Source organism: Streptopelia decaocto (assembly GCF_964273445.1).
Source record: "Streptopelia decaocto genome assembly, chromosome: 23".
Lineage (NCBI taxonomy): Eukaryota > Metazoa > Chordata > Aves > Columbiformes > Columbidae > Streptopelia > Streptopelia decaocto.
The window spans coordinates 349,446-367,992 of record NC_138678.1 but is presented as its reverse complement, the minus strand read 5'-3'; the positions used below and the strand labels follow the sequence as shown (position 1 = coordinate 367,992).

Genomic DNA, 18,547 nt, shown 5'->3' with positions numbered 1-18,547 from the left:
GGCCCGTAGGCGGCCGCGGCCCCGCAGTGGCGGCCGAGCTCATCCGAGGGTCGCGGGTTCGCGCCCCGCTCCCAGCAAGAGCCGCCGCCTCCCGCACCGCCCGCCGGCCGGGGACGCTTTATAAACCCGGCGTGTCCCCCGAGCCACGTGGGGCCGGGGGCGGCCCTGCCCGCCTGCCTGCCCCCTCCCCTGCCCGCTCCCACCTCCCGTCTGCTCCCACCTCCCGTCCGCAGCTCCCTGCCTGCTTCCCCGCCGCCTGCCCGCCGTCCTCCCCTGCTCCCTGTCTGTCCTCCCCCTGCTCCCTGTCTGTCCTCCCCCTGCTCCCCGTCTGTCCTCCCGCTCCCGTCTTCCTCCCCCCGCTCCGTGCTCGCCTTCCTCCCCGCGACAGGTCCTTGTCACCCTCTCCGGTGTCCGCCTCCCCCCATCCCTGCCTGCCTTCCCGTTCCTGCCTTTCTCCCGCCCGGGTCCCTACCTGCGTGTCTTCCTCCGTGTCGCTGTCACCTCCCCGTCCCTGCCTACCCCCCCACTTCAACTCTGCCTTCCCAGCCGCTGCCTGACATCCACCCCCCGGGTCCCTACCTGCATCCCCCCCATCCCTGCCTGCCCCCCATCCCTGCCTGCCCCAATCCGGTCTGTCCCCCCCATCCCTGCCTGCCCCAATCCGGTCTGTCCCCCCACATCCCTGCCTGCCCCCCATCCCTGCCTGCCCCAATCCCGGTCTGTCCCCCCCCATCCCTGCCTGCCCCCCATCCCTGCCTGCCCCAATCCCGGTCTGTCCCCCCCCATCCCTGCCTGCCTCCCTCCCTCTGAGCCGGCGACGGCTGCGGGGGCGGCCCCGAGCATCCCGGGGGGGCCCGGGCGTGAGGGGGTGCGATGTATCTCGGCTGTTTCAGGTTGTCTTTGTCTGGAAGAAGGAAGAGGGGACAAACAGCCCCCTTGTCCCCAAAGCAAAGCCGGGGTCTCTTCTATCCCCCCACCGACCTGCCCCTCTTCTCCCCCTCGTTCTCGTCCCCCCATATACTGTGGGGTGTGATGTTCGGGGGGGTGCTGGGTGGATTTGGGGGACGCTGAGGAGGTTTGGGGGGATGTTACAGGGGGATTTGGGAAGGATGCTGTGGGGTGGGGGCTGGGGGGAAGGTTCGGTGGGGCAGGGGCGGGCTGTTGAAGAAGGACCTGGAGAGCAATGCTGGGGGGCTCAGGAGGGGTGCTGGGGGCTCAGGGGGGGTGCTGGGGGGATAAGGAGTGATGCTGCTGCAGGGGGATTTAGGGGGATGCTGCAGGGTGGGGGTGCAAACACGGACCCCTCAGCACCCCCTCCTCAGCAGAGCTGGGTTTATGGGTTGCCATCCCCCTTGTCTTCCTTGGGGACCCCCCCAGCAGGTGTCCCCGGTTCATGGTTCGCAAAGCAGAGTGGCAGCAGTCTCATTTCTCCTGGAGACCCAGCAGATGTGGGGTTTGGGGACATGGGTTTCAGGTGCCACTATCGCCTTGTCACTTTGGGGAGGGTTCATTCCTTGTTGTTCCCTGGGACAGCACTTCCTCAGCCAGAGAGGAGGGTTTGCTGCAATTTTGGGTGATTTTGGCCCAGGAGGGACAGGGCAGGGGACACAGGACGTGGAGGAAGAGCCGGCAGCTGGTTCAACCCTGGAGATGGGGTGTTCTGGCTGTGCAGCACTTTGCCAGCATCAAACTCCTGCGGTGTCGAAACAACCAGATATTTATTTCATCAAGAGCCTCATCAAACTGCCGAGGAGGGAATTAACAGCTTTTCATTCATCCCATGGCTGAGATGCTAAACAGCTCCTGGGCCACTGACCGAGGAGGCAGCAACGATGAACGGTTGGGTTTTGCCATCACGGAGTGAGGGTTTTGGTGGGATGGGGTGGGATAGGGTGGGATGGGGTGGGATGGGGTGCGATGGGATGGGATGGGATGGGATGGGATGGGGTGGGATGGAATGGGATGGGGTGGGATAGGGTGGGATGGGGTAGGATGGGGTGGGATGGAATGGGATGGGGTGGGATAGGGTGGGATGGGGTAGGATGGGATGGGGTGGGATGGGATGGGATAGGGTGAGATGGAATGGGATGGGATGGGGTGGGATGGGATGGGGTGGGTTGGGATGGGGTGGGATGGAATGGGATGGGATAGGGTGGGATGGGATGGGGTGGGATGGGGTGGGGTGGGATGGAATGGGATGGGATGGGGTAGGATGGGATGGGGTGGAATGGGGTGGGTGGGAGGGGATGGGATGGGTGGGAACAGGCAGTAATTGGGAGCCTGGGATGACTTTAATGCGCTGAATCTGCCCTGGGTCCTGCCCTTTGCATCCTCACGAGCTGCAACAGCCTCCACGGGCTGGAGAAGGTGTTTCCATCCCTGCTTTTGCAAGGAGGCACCGAAAGCCCAGGTGAGGCGGAAGGGTACGTCCCACACACGCGTGTCCCATGGGGCATGGATTTAAACACCTTCCCGCGGTGCAAACAGCCTCCCAGGCCCCGGGGAAGGTGACGCGTCCCACTGTGCACAGCTCTGATGCAGCCTGGCTGCTGCATCGCTCCCGGCGGGAGGGAAACGTCAGGTCGGGGAGTGCAAAATAGGTTTTAGTGTCGGTGCGGAGCTCTTGGGAAGAGGCTCATCCCTTTTCTCAGCTCCCGGCATGGCCAGAGACCCCACACTGACCCTTTTCCAAGGGTTATCTGCAAAGGACTAATCATCCTGGCAGGTTCCAGCAAACACGTCCTCTCCGCTCAGCTCCGGCGTTTTGTTTTGTTTTGTTCTGTTTTCTGCTGGAATGCTAAAAATAAACCCAGCGGATACATAAAACAAATGGAAAATCTTTAAAGAGCGTTGCCGCTCATCTGCCTGCATTCAGTCCTTGCTGCTCCACCTGTCGAGCCGGTGACTGCCATGGGTACGGCTTCAAAACTGGGGCAACTGAGGCAGGGAGTCACTTTGGAGGGGACAGTGTGGCCCATTGTGGGGTGCAGAGCCTGAGGACAGCGCAGGCAGCAGGGCAGAGACGGCTCCTGCAAATCCTGACCCCCATCACCGGTGCTGCTCAGTCCCCAGCCAGGACCAAGGGCTCCCCGCTTCCTTTGCACCCCAAATTCTATCGTTGACACTTTGAGCCCTGCTGTCCCACGGGGATCGCTCCTCTTACCAAGTTCTCTGCGGCATCGCCTTAGCTCGTATTTTTTCCTCGGATAACAGGAGGATGCTGCCTCTCCCACCCCCTCCAAACAGCCCCAGCTCAGGAATTAAACCACACGGAGGCGGCGAGCGCGGTGCCGAGGAGGAGAGGTTGGGAGATTACATATTAGAGAGCAGTGTAGGGGAAAGGGACCTGGGGGTCCTGGGGACAGCAGGGTGACCATGAGCCAGCACTGGGCCCTTGTGGCCAGGAAGCCAATGGGACCTGGGGTGGGTTAGAAGGGGGTGGTCAGTAGGTCAGAGAGGTTCTCCTGCCCCTCTGCTCTGCCCTGGGGAGACCACACCTGGAATATTGTGTCCAGTTGTGGCCCCTCAGTTCCAGCAGGACAGGGAACTGCTGCAGAGAGTCCAGCGCAGGGCAACGAAGATAATTAAGGGAGTGGAGCATCTCCCGTGTGAGGAAAGGCTGAGGGAGCTGGGGCTCTTTAGTTTGGAGAAGAGGAGACTGAGGGGTGACCTTATTAATGTTTATAAATATATAAAGGGTGAGTGCCATGAGGATGGAGCCAGGCTCTTCTCGGTGGCAAACAATGAGAGGACAAGGGGTAATGGGTTCAAACTGGAACACAAGAGGTTCCTCTTAAATTTGAGAAGAAACTTCTCAGTGAGGGTGGCAGAGCCTGGCCCAGGCTGCCCAGGGGGTTGTGGAGTCTCCTTCTGTGCAGACATTCCAACCCGCCTGGACACCTTCCTGTGTAACCTCATCTGGGTGTTCCTGCTCCATGGGGGGATTGCACTGGATGAGCTTTTGAGGTCCCTTCCAATCCCAAACATACTGTGATACTGTGATACTGTGATAACTCACAGCGCGTCTGCCCGGTGAGTTCGGGTCCATCTGCGGGATTTACAGCCACGGCTGCCGACGGTGGCGTTTGATTTACCGAGAGGCTGCAAACTTGACAAAGTGTATTTCCCTGCAGGGAGAGCCTCTTCCCCTCTGGAATTTATAGGTTTTAATTAAAATGGCCGTAAAAATGACATGTGGGAGTCATGAATCTGCTGTGGCAGGACTCCAATCAGAATCCACGGGAATCTCTGGAGGTTAATGGGGGAGGAAATGGGGGAGATGGTTTCTCCCTGGGGATTTTTGGAACTCGGGGGACCCTGAGTCTCCCCACGTGCTGCTCACCTTGTCTTGCCGTGGTCCCGGTGGATTCGAACCGGGGCTCCGGCAATGCCAGGATGGCTGTGGCCGGTGCCGGTGGCCGCGGGGCCCACGTGGGAGCCGGGACAGCTCCGCCAGGTGTATAAATATACCAACATAAAAATATATACACATATTTATATACTGAGATAGTTTCCAGTTTGGCAGCGAGCTCAAGTTCTGCCTGTGACAATTCAGGGCTATGATACATAAAGCTGAAACAATGATTTTCTTATTCCCTCTCCCCGGTGCTTGACTTCCTTTTTTATTGGATTTTTGCCCAAAATGGGAAGCAGCGGTGCTGGGGCAGCCAGATGCAATGACTTTCAGTTGGTTTGGCGGTTGTTTCGGCACGACAAGCAGCCCTGGATGCGCAGGTTTCCTTGGTTTGCGCCGCGGTTCGTGTGCTGCTTTCTCGCCTCCCGACGCTGCTCGCGCAGGTGTCTGATTTACACAGGGGTTGCTTCTAAAGCAAATACCACCCAGACCATCTGCAGTCGCTCCTGCGGGGATGGGGACCGGCTCAAATGCCACCGTGGGCTCTGCATCCGCGTCCCAGCGTTGCCCATGACCCCCAATCGCCCTGGCATGGACCGATGCTGGATGGGACCACGGGCAGGGACACCCCATGTGTGTAATGTGTCTTTTTCCTCCGTCTTTTCATCTGCTTTTCCACTTCTCCTCAACAAAAGCATTTGTTGATGGAGCGCTCTATCCCCAGGGGCTCAAGAGGAGCCAAAATAACCCCATGGTGGCATCAAATGAATAAACCCCTCACCAAAAGTCAAAATCAGATGCTGCTTGGAAAGTTTCCTGAATGTTTCATCCACACCCTGCCAAGAAAGGGGCTTTTTTTCCATGGCTTTGCTCTTAGTAGCAAATACAACCCGTCCTGCGAGGAAGAGGCAGTGACAGTGGTGGCTTAACAGTTGGACTCGATCTTGAGGGTCACCCTGTTTTCTATAGGTCTGAGATGTTTGGGGGCTTGCAAGAGGAGGGATGAATGGACCAGATGCTCCCCGAGCATCAGCCAAGCGCACCGGTACCCGCCGAGCTGGGTCCAGGCTGCTCACCGGCCCCACGGGGCCCATCGCTTCCCCTCCCGCTGCCGACAGCTCCAGGGAAATCGGCCTTGAAGAGGAAAATGGGCTGATTTGTGAGTTTTTATTTCCCCACGTCAACAGATCTGGGTGTTTTCATACCTTGCGGGGCAGCTGCTGGGAAAGAACAAAGCCCAGCCGTCAGGGGAGTTCAAATCAGACGAGATCCTCCTCTGCCTCCCCGCCACGCGTGGCTGGATGGCGAGGAGGGAGGGTTGCTGTTGGGTTGGCTTTGTTTTCTGCAGCAAGCTGATTTTCCCAGGCTGTGCACAGCGAGGCGGGGATTGCGTAGCGCTGGGTGCGCTGCGAGACGGCGCCGGAGCCAGGCCGGGAGGCACCCATCGCACTCCCGAGATCAGCGTGTCCCGGGGGCGATGCCACCGGTGTCCCCGTGCTGTTCTCAGTGTCCCCGTGCTGTTCTCAGTGTCCCCAGGACATGAGGGAGAGTCACACTGCTGGGCTCGAGCTGGTGACAGTGCCAGCCCGCCCCGAGCCTCCCACTCCCACACAGGGTCCTCACAAATACCTTCATCCCATTTCTTTGAAAAATGCTTCCAAACTGATTACTTTTTAATTATTATTTTTATTTATTTTTTTATTTATTTCTTTATATTATTTTATTATATTGACCCCTTTTCTGCACCCCAGTTCACGGCTGGCGGAGGGTGCGCCGTGCCGGCAGCGAAGGACACAACACCGTATCCCCAGGGGACTCAATCCCCACCAAACCCTTTTTTCCCTGATTGTTGCTTATTTAGGTATTTTCACCCCCCCCCGCCAGCTCGGTGCCTTCGGCTGACAATGGAGCATTGATTGGGAGCTGGCAGCGTCCCCCTGGGTTTCGGGGACCGGGGGGCTGGGCTGTCCCCCCCAGTCTGGCTCTGGCAGTGGCATCACTGCTTTCCACTGCTTTCCATCCCGCGTCGGGAGCGTTAACAACCTGTGAGTCATCGTGGAAATGAAGCATCCTGGGGAGGGGGGATGCGGGCGGGATGCGGCTCCCAGACACAGCTGGGGTGGAGAAATAAACCTTTCAGCTGCCGGCGGAGGGAATTGGGGTGAACGTGAGCCCGGGGCACCCTGAAGGGGCTGAGGATGGGCTTTTCTGGGTAGTCTGAGCTCCATCTTGAGGGTTTCTTCCAACCAAAATGATCCTGCAATACATCAATGGCCTGGGATGTCTCCAGGGATGGTTCATCCACCACCTCTCTGGCCAACCTGGGCCAGGCTCTCACCATCCTCAGGGCAACAATTCCTTCCTCATGTCCAGCCTGAATCTCCCTCCTTTAGTTTAAACCATCACCCCTTGTCCTGTCACAACAGCCCCTGCTCAAAAGTCTGTCCCATCTTTCTTATCATCCCCTTTTAAGTCCAGAAAGGCCGCACTAAGGTCTTCCCGGAGCTTCTCCTCTCCAGCTGAACACCCCAACTCTCAGCCTGTCCACACAAGGAGATTTCTCTCCCCCTTTTCTTTCTTTCCCAAAAGGCACAAAACTCCCCCCCTCACCCTCCTCCTGCATCTCAGAGCTCTGCAGCATCTTCCTCCCTCTCGCTCCCGGAGCCGCAGCAGCCTGGACTGAGCTCCGGGCCACCCGCCCGTCCCTCTGCCCATGTCCCCGTCCCCTTCCCACATGCCGCAGCCTTGGGACCACATTTACAGGGAAGACTTCTTCTCTGGTTATCAGGTTTATTGCTCGAGAACCCTTTCAGGGCTGCAAACCTGCGCGGCTCAGCTGCCACGTCCCCAAGGAGCCGCTGGCCAGCCCAGCCCTGCAGTTAAACAAAGAATACAAATCAGGAAAAAGTGAATGTGCTGGTGTAATGATGGGGAAAGCTCTTCTTCTGTATCTATCTGTCTGCCTATCTAAATATAGACCTATATTTTCTAAACCCGAAACGCCAGCATCCCTGCGCAGAACCAGGTGAAGCGGCTGAGAGCCAACCACAAGTACTTTAAAAGCAATATTAAACGGCTGGAGCCTAACGAACCCCTGGGCTCTGTCCATAGGAGATGTTCATTTACAGAGGAGAGGAAAGCAGGCTGAAATGGACGGGTTTTCCCCTTACCCGAGGTTCTGGAGGTTCTGGCTGCGGCATTTTGGGGCAGAGGACGCGTTTGATGTGCAAATCTCTCTCAGTCCCCGGCCCCGCGCGGGCAGAGACGTCGGCTGCTCATGGAGCTGCTGGCTTAGCTGAAACGCTGTTGATTCAAGGGATTGTTTTATATTATTATTTGGGATTTTAGCCTGCACGGAGCAGGGGGGCTGCCAGGTGGAGGGGGGGCAGCATGTGCCCGTAACCACCCCACGGTTTCGCTCCAACCCCATTCCCAACCCCAGGATGGGTTTTTTCCCCCCATCCTCCTCCTGCCTGCAAAGCGACCCCAGCTACCAGGGGAAAGAAAACCGCTAATAATTGCACTCCGTTAATGACTTGAAGCGTTCCCAGGCTAAGTGCTCCCGTTTCTCTGCTAAATGAGCCTCTCTCCTTGTCCACCCCACAGCAAACCCCACACCCCCTCCTCCCCGCGGCCGTGGGACCGGAGCTGTGGGCGGATGGCAAGGGAACGTCTCTTTTTTGTTATGAATTCCTTGTAGGCAAGATGTCTTATGAGCGAAACAGTTTTTCTCCTCTCGCCTTGTGCTCGTCTCTACCTTCCTCTGTATCCAAGCGCAGCTGGATCCTGGGGGGGCCGCGATGAGTCACCGCGGCGATGTCAGGACATTAACACGATTCCTCCCGGGGCTCCGCATCTCCCATCACCAGGAGTTTTTCTATTCCGAACAGCTCTCCCGCCCCAAGGAAATATCATGTTTACCTGCAGAATGACGGGGCGGAGGGAGCGCGGCCCCGTGGCGGAGGGGACAGCTGGTGACGGGGATGGCGCAGCGCGGGTGCACGTGCAGGATGCGCCCTGGGCGCAGCGTGACCCCCGTGTCCCCAGCGCCAGGTCCCTGCCCTCACCCTGAGCCTTTGCTGCAGACCCGCGGGTCCCTCCCCAGCACAGCGGCAGCAGCTCGGTTGCCCCTGCAGCCACGATCGCAGCGGTTTGCGGTTGCAGTTAACTCACTAATTGCGTGTTCGTGCTCGGCCAGGCTGCTTTGCAGACTGCAATTAATTAGCATTTGCTTCGCTGCCGGCTGCTGACCCTGCCAGACTCGGCAGTAAATTGGCTGCCGTGGGTAATGGTTTGCTGGGAGGCTGGCGGTGGTGGCACGGCGGCTGGGGAAGCGTTCGTTACAGGGCGAGCTATTTATATTTGCACTTTGGAAAGACAAGGAAGCTCATTGGAAGACTGTGGCCTTCAGTGGCAGCTGCTCTCGGCTTTGGGCTGGTGGGACCTTGGAGAAAGGCGGCACAAACGTGGCCGGGGTGAACCAGAGCCTGGGGACAACCCCAGCCTGCTGTCCCGGGTGTCTTTTGCTCAAGGGAATGATCAGCCAGGGGCTACGTGTGGCTGGGAGATGCTGTGATGGTTCAAAATGGGTGTAACGATACCTTGGGCATGTTGCAGACAAGCAAATCAAAGTCACTTCAAACCCTGCCTGGTCCATGCGGTGGGTGCAGAGGACCAGGGGATGGGTTGAGCCTTGAGCATCCCGTTGAGCTCCCCCATCCCCTCTTCTTTCCCATCACCCGGGTGCTCTGCCCGCACCCGAATCTGCCCTAAATTGTGATAATCCTGAGAGCAAACCCCCTGCTCGCCAGCCCTTTCCCCCCGCCGCGTGGCGCTTCATTATATCACTCAGGATTAATCTGCTGCTCCTAATTGCCGAGTGCCCGAGAGCTCCTGGCAGGGGGAAAAAATCAGTGTCAGGTGAAAAAGCAAATGTGGTATTTTTTTCCTCTCTAATATTTAGGTCAATTTACTGACATGGGAAGCAGAGGGATGGGAATTCATGTGGTCCTGGGGAGCAGGGGGTGGTTATGTAGAACTTATTGGGGTTTTTTCACTGGTATCTCCTCCGCCCCGGCCCCAAGAGGGAAGAGCGCACGTGGCTCCAGCTGCATGTCGAGAAGAGCTGATTTCTGGGGGGTTTTGTTTCGTTTTTAATGAGGAATCTTTGCTCAATTCTTCCTCCTCTGCCTGTTCCGCTAAGGGAGGGGAAAGGAGCCTCAGCCAAGGGCTGCGATTTTAGGAAGGCTGAGATCAAAGTGCTCTGCAGACTCAGCAAATTTGTCCAGGAAACAAAAGGGAACGGGTTTTGCCTTCGGAATGGTTTATTCTGTAATTTTCCATGCGGTACATTTCATTTTAGAAGCAAAGGTTTGGGTCCAGTTTGGCCTCGTTTGGTGCATTTAATCATCAAGAAGCCTGGGAGGAGGCTGGGCGATGATGGAGGGCGCACGGGGACCTGCCACCGCGCTTCGGGGACCTGCGAGCGGGGCTGGAGCAGCGCGGAGCAGAGGATGGGGAAACGGGGTTGCCACGGAAACCGCTGAACAGCACAGGGATGGGGTTTTGTTGTTTTTACCAAACGAGGCTGGAAAAACCATGGGGTGAGGGCAGCGGTGACGGCCCGTGCGAGCGGGGCTGGGCGCCCGATCCTGCACCCACGGGACAGACTGTCACCCGGGGGGCACGGGGAAGGGCTGGTGGAATGGTGGGCGCTGTTTTGTCACCGCAGGGGCGTGGGGACCTGGCTGAGGGGGGACACGCTGCGGGGCTGGTTAAGGTGTTATAGGTTGTACGTCAATCCGTCACAATGAGGATTTAGTGTCTCTGTAGGGACAGGAACCAGCCTCAAAGCATCCAAAACCTGGAGCTCCCATAGGAGTCCCCAGGCTCTCTGTGCACCCCATGGGTCTCTCCATCATTGCAGGGTCACCAAGAGCCCCAGGGGGACATGGGGCACCTGCACTCCAGAGCTCAGCTCAGCCCGGGGGATGACGGAGCCTGGGGGCTCCTGAGAGCTCCTGTCTGAGCCCCCTGCCCATGATGGGGGGAACCAGCATCAGCGTTTGCTGCTGGAAGCCACGGCTACACCTCTCGAGTGGTGGAAAACCAGAACTGAAGTGGCCACTTCCCCCAGAGGTCACCATGCACGAGGTCACCATGACGTTTTATTCATCCCCCCACTCCCCTATGTCCCTTAGTGGCAGCCACACGCACTTTGCCTCAAAGGCTTATTAATGACTTTGGTGTGCTAATGAGCACTGAAGCCTGAACCAGGGTGTCCAACCCTTCCCTGGGCTGCAGGGGCCCCAGAGAGCTCTGTCTTGGGAAAATTAAATTCACACCTCACCCCAAGATTAAAAAATAAATGATGGGTTACTCCAACAGCTCCACAGGAGCAGCGTCCTCATCCCCCATCGCCCATGGTCACCGTGACCTTGTCACACTTGCTGCCTCCAAATGGAGCTGCTGGGAGAAGTTGGGGCTCTGGGAGGACAACGGGGCTTGAGCCGGGGGGTGCAAACCGAGGTGCCCCCCCTTCAGAAAGCAGTTTGTGCTGCAGAGACAGTTCACACCTTTATTGCTCTATTGCTGGAGGGATTTCCCCATCCTCTCCCCGCTCATCCTTTCTCCTTTCCCGGGGCACAGCATCCTCCAGCCAGGTGCACGTGTCACCGAGCGGAGGGACACGGTGGCATCTTTCCGGCATCCAGACACTGCTGCCACCAGCCTGTCCCCCTCTGTGTCCTCCCACTGATGAAGAAGAAGGAGTTTGGGAGTAACACCTGGCCCTTTCCCACCCCCAGGACAGTGGCACAGACGCACAAACACGGAGCAACGTCCCTCCTGACCCCAAATCATCCAAGTCCAGCTTTTCCCTAGGGAAGGACGAGCCGCCCGGTTCAGACCGGTCCCCCTCTCCAGGGACGCGTCTGTTCCCTGTGGGGTCCCAGCACCCCAGCAAAAGGCAGAGATACCCGGGGTCACCCCAGGCAAAGAGCCCGGTTTCCTGGGATATTCAAGTGCAAGGAAACAGGTCGCTGGGATGTGGGGACCGGAGTCACCCCGTCACTCTCCCTCCCCACCCCGATGCGGCTGTCGCAGCATCTCGACTCACGCCGTGTCCCCTCCAGCCCCAGCGCCGGCGCCGTCAGCAGAACTGCGGGAGTAGCAGAGCAGGCAGTGAGCCCTCCCCAGCCCCCCAGCACCATTTTGGGGGGCTCTGCCACAGCCCAGAGCCCACAGGGAAGGGTTGGGGCACCCCGAGCACCCCCCAGAGCCGGGCACACACCTTCCAGCGATTCCCGCACTCGTTGCACAGCACGAACGTCGTCATGGGCTCATCAGCACTGCGCGTCTGCACCTGCGGGGGCCGGAGAGCCGGGTCAGCAGGCACCCCCCAGCACCCCCAAACTGGGATTCCCTGGGGATGGGGGGAAGCCCACTGGGGGGTTTTGCAGGGCTGACCTGGTTGTAGGTGCAGTTCTTCTTCTTGCACTTGCCGCACTGGAAGAGGTCGGTGACGGTGCCACCCGTCTTGGCCATCTGGTGCTCCCGGATGGCCTCCTGGGTCATGGCGTTCCTCAGCTCCTTCAGCTCGTCACTGGCCATCTCCTGCCACCACCACCGGTCAGGGCTCTGCCCAGCACCCTCCTCATCCTCACCAGGACCAGCACTGGTCCTGTGCTTGCTGGAGGGCTCAGACCCATCCAGATGAAAAAAAAATCACCCCCATCCTCAAAACTGAAAACGAAAGAGGGACCTGACTCCCCACGGAGGGACCTGCGCTCCCAGGAGACTGATTTGGGGACCCTGGTTGAGGAGGAGGAATGGGGACCCTCAGGCCTGTGTGGCATCACACGTCCAGCTCTGCAATGGGCTGGCGGGGGGACACCAGACAGTGTCCCCTGTGCCTGATGCTCCTGGTGCTCCAGCCAGCACCAGCGTGGGACAGAGAGACGCTGGAACAATCCCTGTCCCTTGGGCACCAACACAGAGGTTGGGGGGTCCCGCCTCCCTCCAGGAGCCATCCCTGTGCCCCCCACCCCGTGCCCACCTCAGCAGTCATGCGGGCGATGAGGTCGGGCGCGATGGCCCCGCACAGCACGTTCCTCCGCAACCCGGGGTTCTTGGGATCCTTCAGGTTGCTGATCCTGCTCCGCACCCGGTTGCGATATTTCATGTCCGTGCTCTTCAGCTCCTGGAAGATATGTGGGGGTTCATCAAGGAATCAACGGGACACGGTGGAGTGGGGGGTGCCGGCCCCACGGGCACCCGCTGCTGCTCCGGTCCAGGTGGTGCTGGTTGTCACCAGGGCTGGTGACCAAGTGGAGGTGGCTGGTGACAACAGGGCTTTGCTCCCTGGGGGACCACGTGTGGGGTCTCCCCCTCCTCGGGCGCAGGAGGATGAAGCACAGCTTGGGATGTGGGGAGGAAAACAGCTTTGCATTTCCCTGCTGTGACACCCAAAGGCCATCGGGGCACAGGGACCGTCACCAAGCACTGTGCTGGGACATGAGTTTATGGTGACCTGCTCCTTTCCTCCCAGGCTGGACAAAGTCTGGGGGCAGATTTGGGGGTCCCGCGAGGTCCCAGGCACACGCGGGCAGAGTCGAGATGCACCAAAAATCAAAGCACAGGATCCAGGAGGGGGAAACAACCTTGGGGCTGGTCCCAGGAGACCCCCAGGCCTTGAGCTGGAGGTGAAGGGAGGTGGCTCCATCCTCAGCACCATGATGGACCGGGGCTGGCAGGAGACACGGGCACCCACAGCAGGCGCAGGGAAGGGGCCTTGGCTGGGTTTGGGGTTTATTTGCCCAGGGACAAAGGTGGGTCCCTGTGCAGAGGGGTTTAGGGCTCACACAGACCCCCCAGACTAAAGCGGGTGCCCAGGGGATGCTCTGCTCAGCATCAGCATCAACATCAGCTTCTAACCGGGCTCTGGGCTCCCTCTGCAGGCAACGGCGACAGCAGAGCCCATCACCCTCAGTCCTTGTCCCTGTCACCCTCTGTCCTTGTCCCTGTCACCCTCTGTCCTTGTCCCTGTCACCTCTCCTGAGCCCACACGTGTGTGTGTCCCAGCAGAAAGCGCCTGGGAACCCCCAGCCCCCCCAAAGGATATGGTCTTCGATCTCCGAGGCCATCTTCTCGCAGTTGACACCGAATTCCTTGTAATCATCTGAAGGGCAGAGAGGCCAAGGGAGTGAAACCAGGCGGGTGTCACCACGCACCGAGAAACCTCCAAAAATCTCCCCTCTCCCACTCAACTTGTCCCAGACATCCCACCTCTAAAAAACCCCATTTTTACCCAACTTGAACCTGGAATTAACTTCCTTATAAAGACCCCATCCAACCCCTTATTGGAGACTCTCCCAACTTCCTTTCCTTTCATTTTGGGGCTGAACACTGAGCTCTGAGCTGCAGCTGTCATTTATTTGCAAGTCCAGGGCTGGGGGTGCCCCAGGACACGCAGCCTCGCTTGTTATTGTAGGGTCGCTCCTATTGGGGTTGTCCCATAGGAGAAACAGCCCAGCTTGGGCTCCAGCACCCCAGACCCGCTCACCGTCCATGCGCAGGGCGGCCGTCAGCATCTCGATGCACTTGTCCCGCACCGAGTCCCCCGTCAGATAACAGGGGGCCAGGAGGCAGGGGCTGGGGGAGAAGGTGGGGCTGGTGGGGGTCCGCGGCGTCTCTGCTTTGGCTTTGCTGCTGTTGGCTCTGCCGGGTCACAGCGGGAGGACAGGTAGGGTCAGGGTCCCGGTGCCACCCCAGGGGACCTGCCGGGGGTCCCGTGGGGGGGATGGGTCTCTCCCACCTTTCCTCTTTGCTGTCACTGGAGTTTCTCCGGGAGCCGGTGGGAGCTGGGGAGGGGCTGGTGCCCACAGAGGCTCGTCTGGGGGTGACACAGGGGATGACACCAGCATGTTAATGAAAGCACTTGGAAGCTAAGAGGAATCTCCCCAGGGGAGGATTTCATAGAATCACAAAATGGAAGGGACCTCCCCAGTCCCCCCAGTGCCCCCCTGCCATGACAGGGACATCTGCACCAGCTCAGGGTGCTCAGACCCCGTCCAGCCTGGCCTGGGATGTCTCAGGGATGGTTCAGCCACCACCTCTCTGGGTACCTGGGCCAGGCTCTCACCACCCTCAGGGCAACAATTTGCTCATCACAGGAAATGTCCCAGTGCCCATGGCAGGATCAGGGCTCCCCGCCACCGCCACCCCCCCCAGACGTGTGTTCCATGGTCACAGCATCCCCAAGGGGGATCCCCAAAGCACCCCCAAGGCTGCCCAGGGACACCCCTCCTCACCTCTCCCCTGACGGTCTCTTCTGTGGGGAGGATGAGGACGAGACGGCCGAAGCGCTGGAGGACCTGGAGTCGGCAGAGTCTCTCCTGGCAGGACAAGTCCCATGTCACAGGGACCAGGCGGTGGGTCCAGCCCCCTGTCCACAGCCCGGTGAGGGGCTGGGTGCGACCCCTCCCATCCCCCCCCAGCCCAGGCACACACCGCTCTTTCTTGCCATCCAGAGGTGACTTCGAGGATGCAAGGGTCCCTGTGCCCTTTGGTGGGACAGTTTCGGCAGGGTGGCCCCGGGGAGTGGTGGCACAAGAAGCAGACTTGCTGGGCTTCCTAGGGATGGGGAGAGCAGGGCAGGGTCGGACCAGCGCTGGCCAAACAGCACTCGCCCTGGGAATAAACAGCTCTAGAGAAGGGAGAAGGAAGAACAGCCACTTCTCCCTCCAGACTTGTTCTAGAGACCAAGTGTGATGGAGCGGCTGAGGGACCTGGGGGGTTCAGCTGGAGAACAGGAGCTGAGGGGAGACCTTCTGATCTCTGAACTGCCTGAAAGGAGCTTGGAGCCAGGGGGGTCGGGCTCTGCTCCCCAGGAACAAGCGCCAGGAGCAGAGGAAACGGCCTCAAGTTGCACCAGGGGAGGTTGAGGTTGGATTTAGGAACAATTTCTTCCCCAAAGGGCTGTGGGGCATTGAACAGGCTGCCAGGGCAGTGCTGGAGTCACCATCCCTGGAGGGTTGGACAGACGGACATGAGGTTCTCAGGACATGGGGCAGGGACAGGGGTGGGTTATGGTTGGACTCCATGATCCTGAGGGGCTTTTCCAAGCAAAGTGATTCTATGATTCCCCAAAAGCTGCCCTGGTGCTGCCCTTTGGTTCTCCAGCGGTGCTGTCAGCACCCATGGTCAGGCAGAGACGGACAGACTGAGCAAGGAGCAAGCAGAGGTTGGTCCCGTCTTGGCCCCACTGATGTCTCAGACCCACGGCTGGTGCCCCCGAGAGCGGGCAGGACCCCCCACCTCTCCTTGTGCTTCTCCCTGTGCTTCTCAGCTGGGCTCCTGGGGTGCTTCGCCCCTTCGTTGGGGCAGTTGGGAAAATCCAGCCCCTTCCCCTTCTTCTCCTTCTCCCTGTCTGTGTCCTTCTCCTTCTTCCCATCCACATCCTTCTCCTTCTTCGGGGTGCTGGAGGGCTCTGGGGGGGGAATTGGGTGTCAGGGGTGCAGCCCAAACCAGCACAGGGCATCTGGGGAGCTGCATCCCAGGGCAGGGGGCTGCTCAGCCCTCGAGGCGGGGGGGCACACACTGATTTACGCCACCCCATCCCAGAGCAAGAACGAGCCCAGGGAAAATCCATCAAGTCTGTGCGTCACCTGGCATGGCAGCCACGTGGCCCTGGTCCCACCCTGACCCCCCCAGCATCAGGGGTTTGGGTGCTGGGACAGCCTGGGGAGGGTGGGGGGTGTAGGGGGTTCCTGCCACCCCGGCATCGCTCACCCAGCAGCCGCTTCCAGTTCTTGATGAGGATTTTGGCCGAAGCCACCACCTCTTCATCCGAGCAGTGTTTCCGCACCGAGTTGACGGCCACCCCGATCCGCGTGGTCTGGGGACACGCAGCAGGGACATGTCCTTAGGGATGTGCCGGCTGGCATGGGGAGGGGGGACAGGACGAGCCGCCCCACGGGGCGTGTCCCCCCACCAGCAGCTGCTGTGCCCCCAGACCCCCTCACCTGGAGCAGCTGGATGGTCATGGTGTAGCCGGTGAGGGACTTGAGCAGGTCCAGAGCCCCCTCCTAGAGCAGCGAGAGGCCACGGGGGGCCCTTGAGGAGCAGGGGAGAAACGGGGGGGGCACACCGAGGCAGCCCCATCCCCCCTTTCCTCTCACCAGTGCTGGGGGGGACACCCCAAGGGGACACAAGCAGCCATGAGCCATTCCCTGGGGGACACCTGAGCCCCCCCCGAGATGCACTCACAGATAAACCCCAATCCCTCCAGACCACCCCAGCATGGGGGGGTCGCATCTCCCAGCTGGGAAGCAGGAGCCACCCCCCCCCCGGGAGGAAACCCTGGGCTGTGGGGGCTGGGGACACCCTAATGTCCCCGTGCAGGGGCGCGAGGGGACACACACCCCCGGGCTGTCACCCAGCCGGGTCACAGGCGGCTGCAGGGTTAAACAAACCCAGTGCAGAGCCCCCCCCTCCTCCTGGGGGTGTTTTCAGAGTCCAGCAGCAAACTCCAGCTCACGGGTGTCCCCCCCGGCTGGGGTCACAGCCCTGTGTGGGACTGGGCAGGATTGGGGCCCCCATACGAGAGGTGCAGGGGACACCCCCGCACTACAGCTGGACCCCAGCTCTGTCCCCCTCCCCAAATGACAAGCAAGGGGGCGGGGGACAGCTCAGTCCTGCGAGCCCGAGGTAATTCCCATCTGGGGGCAGAGCCCATCTCGGGGGGGTTGATTTATTTCCTAGTGTTGCCACCCCAAAAAGTTACTAGATCTGGGGGTGCAGCAGCTGCCCCCCCGCCCAGGAGCCCGCGCTTCACTGGGGCAAAGGGCGGCGCAAACAGTCAAATATTAACTCCAAGGGCCGGGCTCGACTCTGCTCGGCCACGCGTCACCCGTCCCTGGGAGCCCCGGATGGATCCTCACCTGGCACAGGGGTGGCCGGGCCCGATCCTGCCCCTCCCGCCCCGACACACCAGCACCAAAGCCCTCGCTTGGGGGTTGTGTCCTCCAGCCTGTCCCCCCCCGGGGAGCTTTTCCTTGCACAAGGCTGAGCCCGCGGCACCGATCGGGTGTTGGTGGCCGGGCTGGTGGCCAAGCACCTGTCACCCACGGTCCCTCGCGGCTGAGGGTGCCTGGACCTGCCACCCCCAGGACAGACCCCCCTTGTCCCCAGATCAGGAGTGACGGGTGCAGGAGAGCCCCGAACTGCTGGCAAAATAAACCACCCCTGGGTGGTGGATCCAGCATCGCGAGGCTGGGGGGACACAGGCAGCACCCCGGGGTGCTGGGGGCACCTGTGGGTGCTCAGCGCCCCCGGGACTGTGAGCAACAGGAGTTTGGGGTGTAGACCAAAGCCCTCCTTTCCCCAGCCACCCTGCAACATCCAAACACACACGTATGTAAATATGCACATGCATGTCAATATGCACAGGCGTGCAAATTTGCACACGCGTGTGCACCGTCCCCCGGGGGCTCGGCCGCCTTACCGTGTTCTTCCTGGCCACCATCTTATCCAACTTCTTGGCGATCCGCACCAGCTCCTCGGCAGGGCCCATGCCGGCGCTCGGCCTCACCGCGCTCCCGTGGCAAAACCGCGGCGGCCGCCGGCACAGCCGGGTGCTGCCGGCATGGGGGTCAGGCTGCGTGGGGAAATGGGGGGAAAGGAGCAGAAAAGGGGAAAAAAGAAAGGGAAAAGCAAGGGAAGGGAAGGGAGAGAAAGCAGAAAGGAGGTGGGGCTGTCCCGGCCAGTTATAAACTCCTGCCAGGCAGGCGAAATAACCCGGGGGAGGGCTAAATATAGCCCGGAGCACCCAGCGGGGCCGCCATGGCCGGAGGGGGGGGAGGCGCACGGCGGGGACACGGGGACACGCGCCCGTCCCCACCAGAGGGGACCCGGGGTGGCAGGGACGGGACCTGGGGACGTGGCTTTGCCACCCAATGGGTGCCAGCGCAAGCTCTGGTGTGGTTCTTTCCACCCCGCGGTGACAAGGGACACAACAACAGCTCCCGTCAGCTGTGAAGCTCGGCAGGTGCTATGGCTGCAGCGGCTTTCGGTCTGTTGGCACCCCCCAAGGGTTGGGGAGCGCAGGGAAGGGAGAGCTCAGTGACACCCAACGCACACTCCCCCCCAAACAGAGCTCAGTGACACCCAAACAGAGCTCAATGATACCCAAAT

At 60.2% G+C, this 18,547-nt stretch overlaps 1 protein-coding gene across 1 annotated transcript; it reads right to left on the bottom strand.

The window, feature by feature from the left end:
- Positions 1-10,917: 10,917 nt before the first annotated feature.
- On the bottom strand, positions 10,918-18,146 carry TCEA3 (transcription elongation factor A3). Its single transcript, XM_082071458.1, has 14 exons — positions 17,859-18,146; positions 16,378-16,440; positions 16,145-16,250; positions 15,671-15,842; positions 14,864-14,986; positions 14,665-14,748; positions 14,169-14,246; positions 13,917-14,071; positions 13,477-13,532; positions 12,411-12,566; positions 11,822-11,968; positions 11,646-11,717; positions 11,472-11,513; positions 10,918-11,107 (listed from the first exon to the last, which is right to left on the bottom strand). The coding sequence occupies exons 1-13, from the start codon at positions 17,925-17,927 to the stop codon at positions 11,505-11,507; spliced, it is 1,290 nt and encodes a 429-aa protein (XP_081927584.1). The 5' UTR covers positions 17,928-18,146; the 3' UTR covers positions 10,918-11,107; positions 11,472-11,504.
- Between the last annotated feature and the right edge of the window lie 401 nt (positions 18,147-18,547).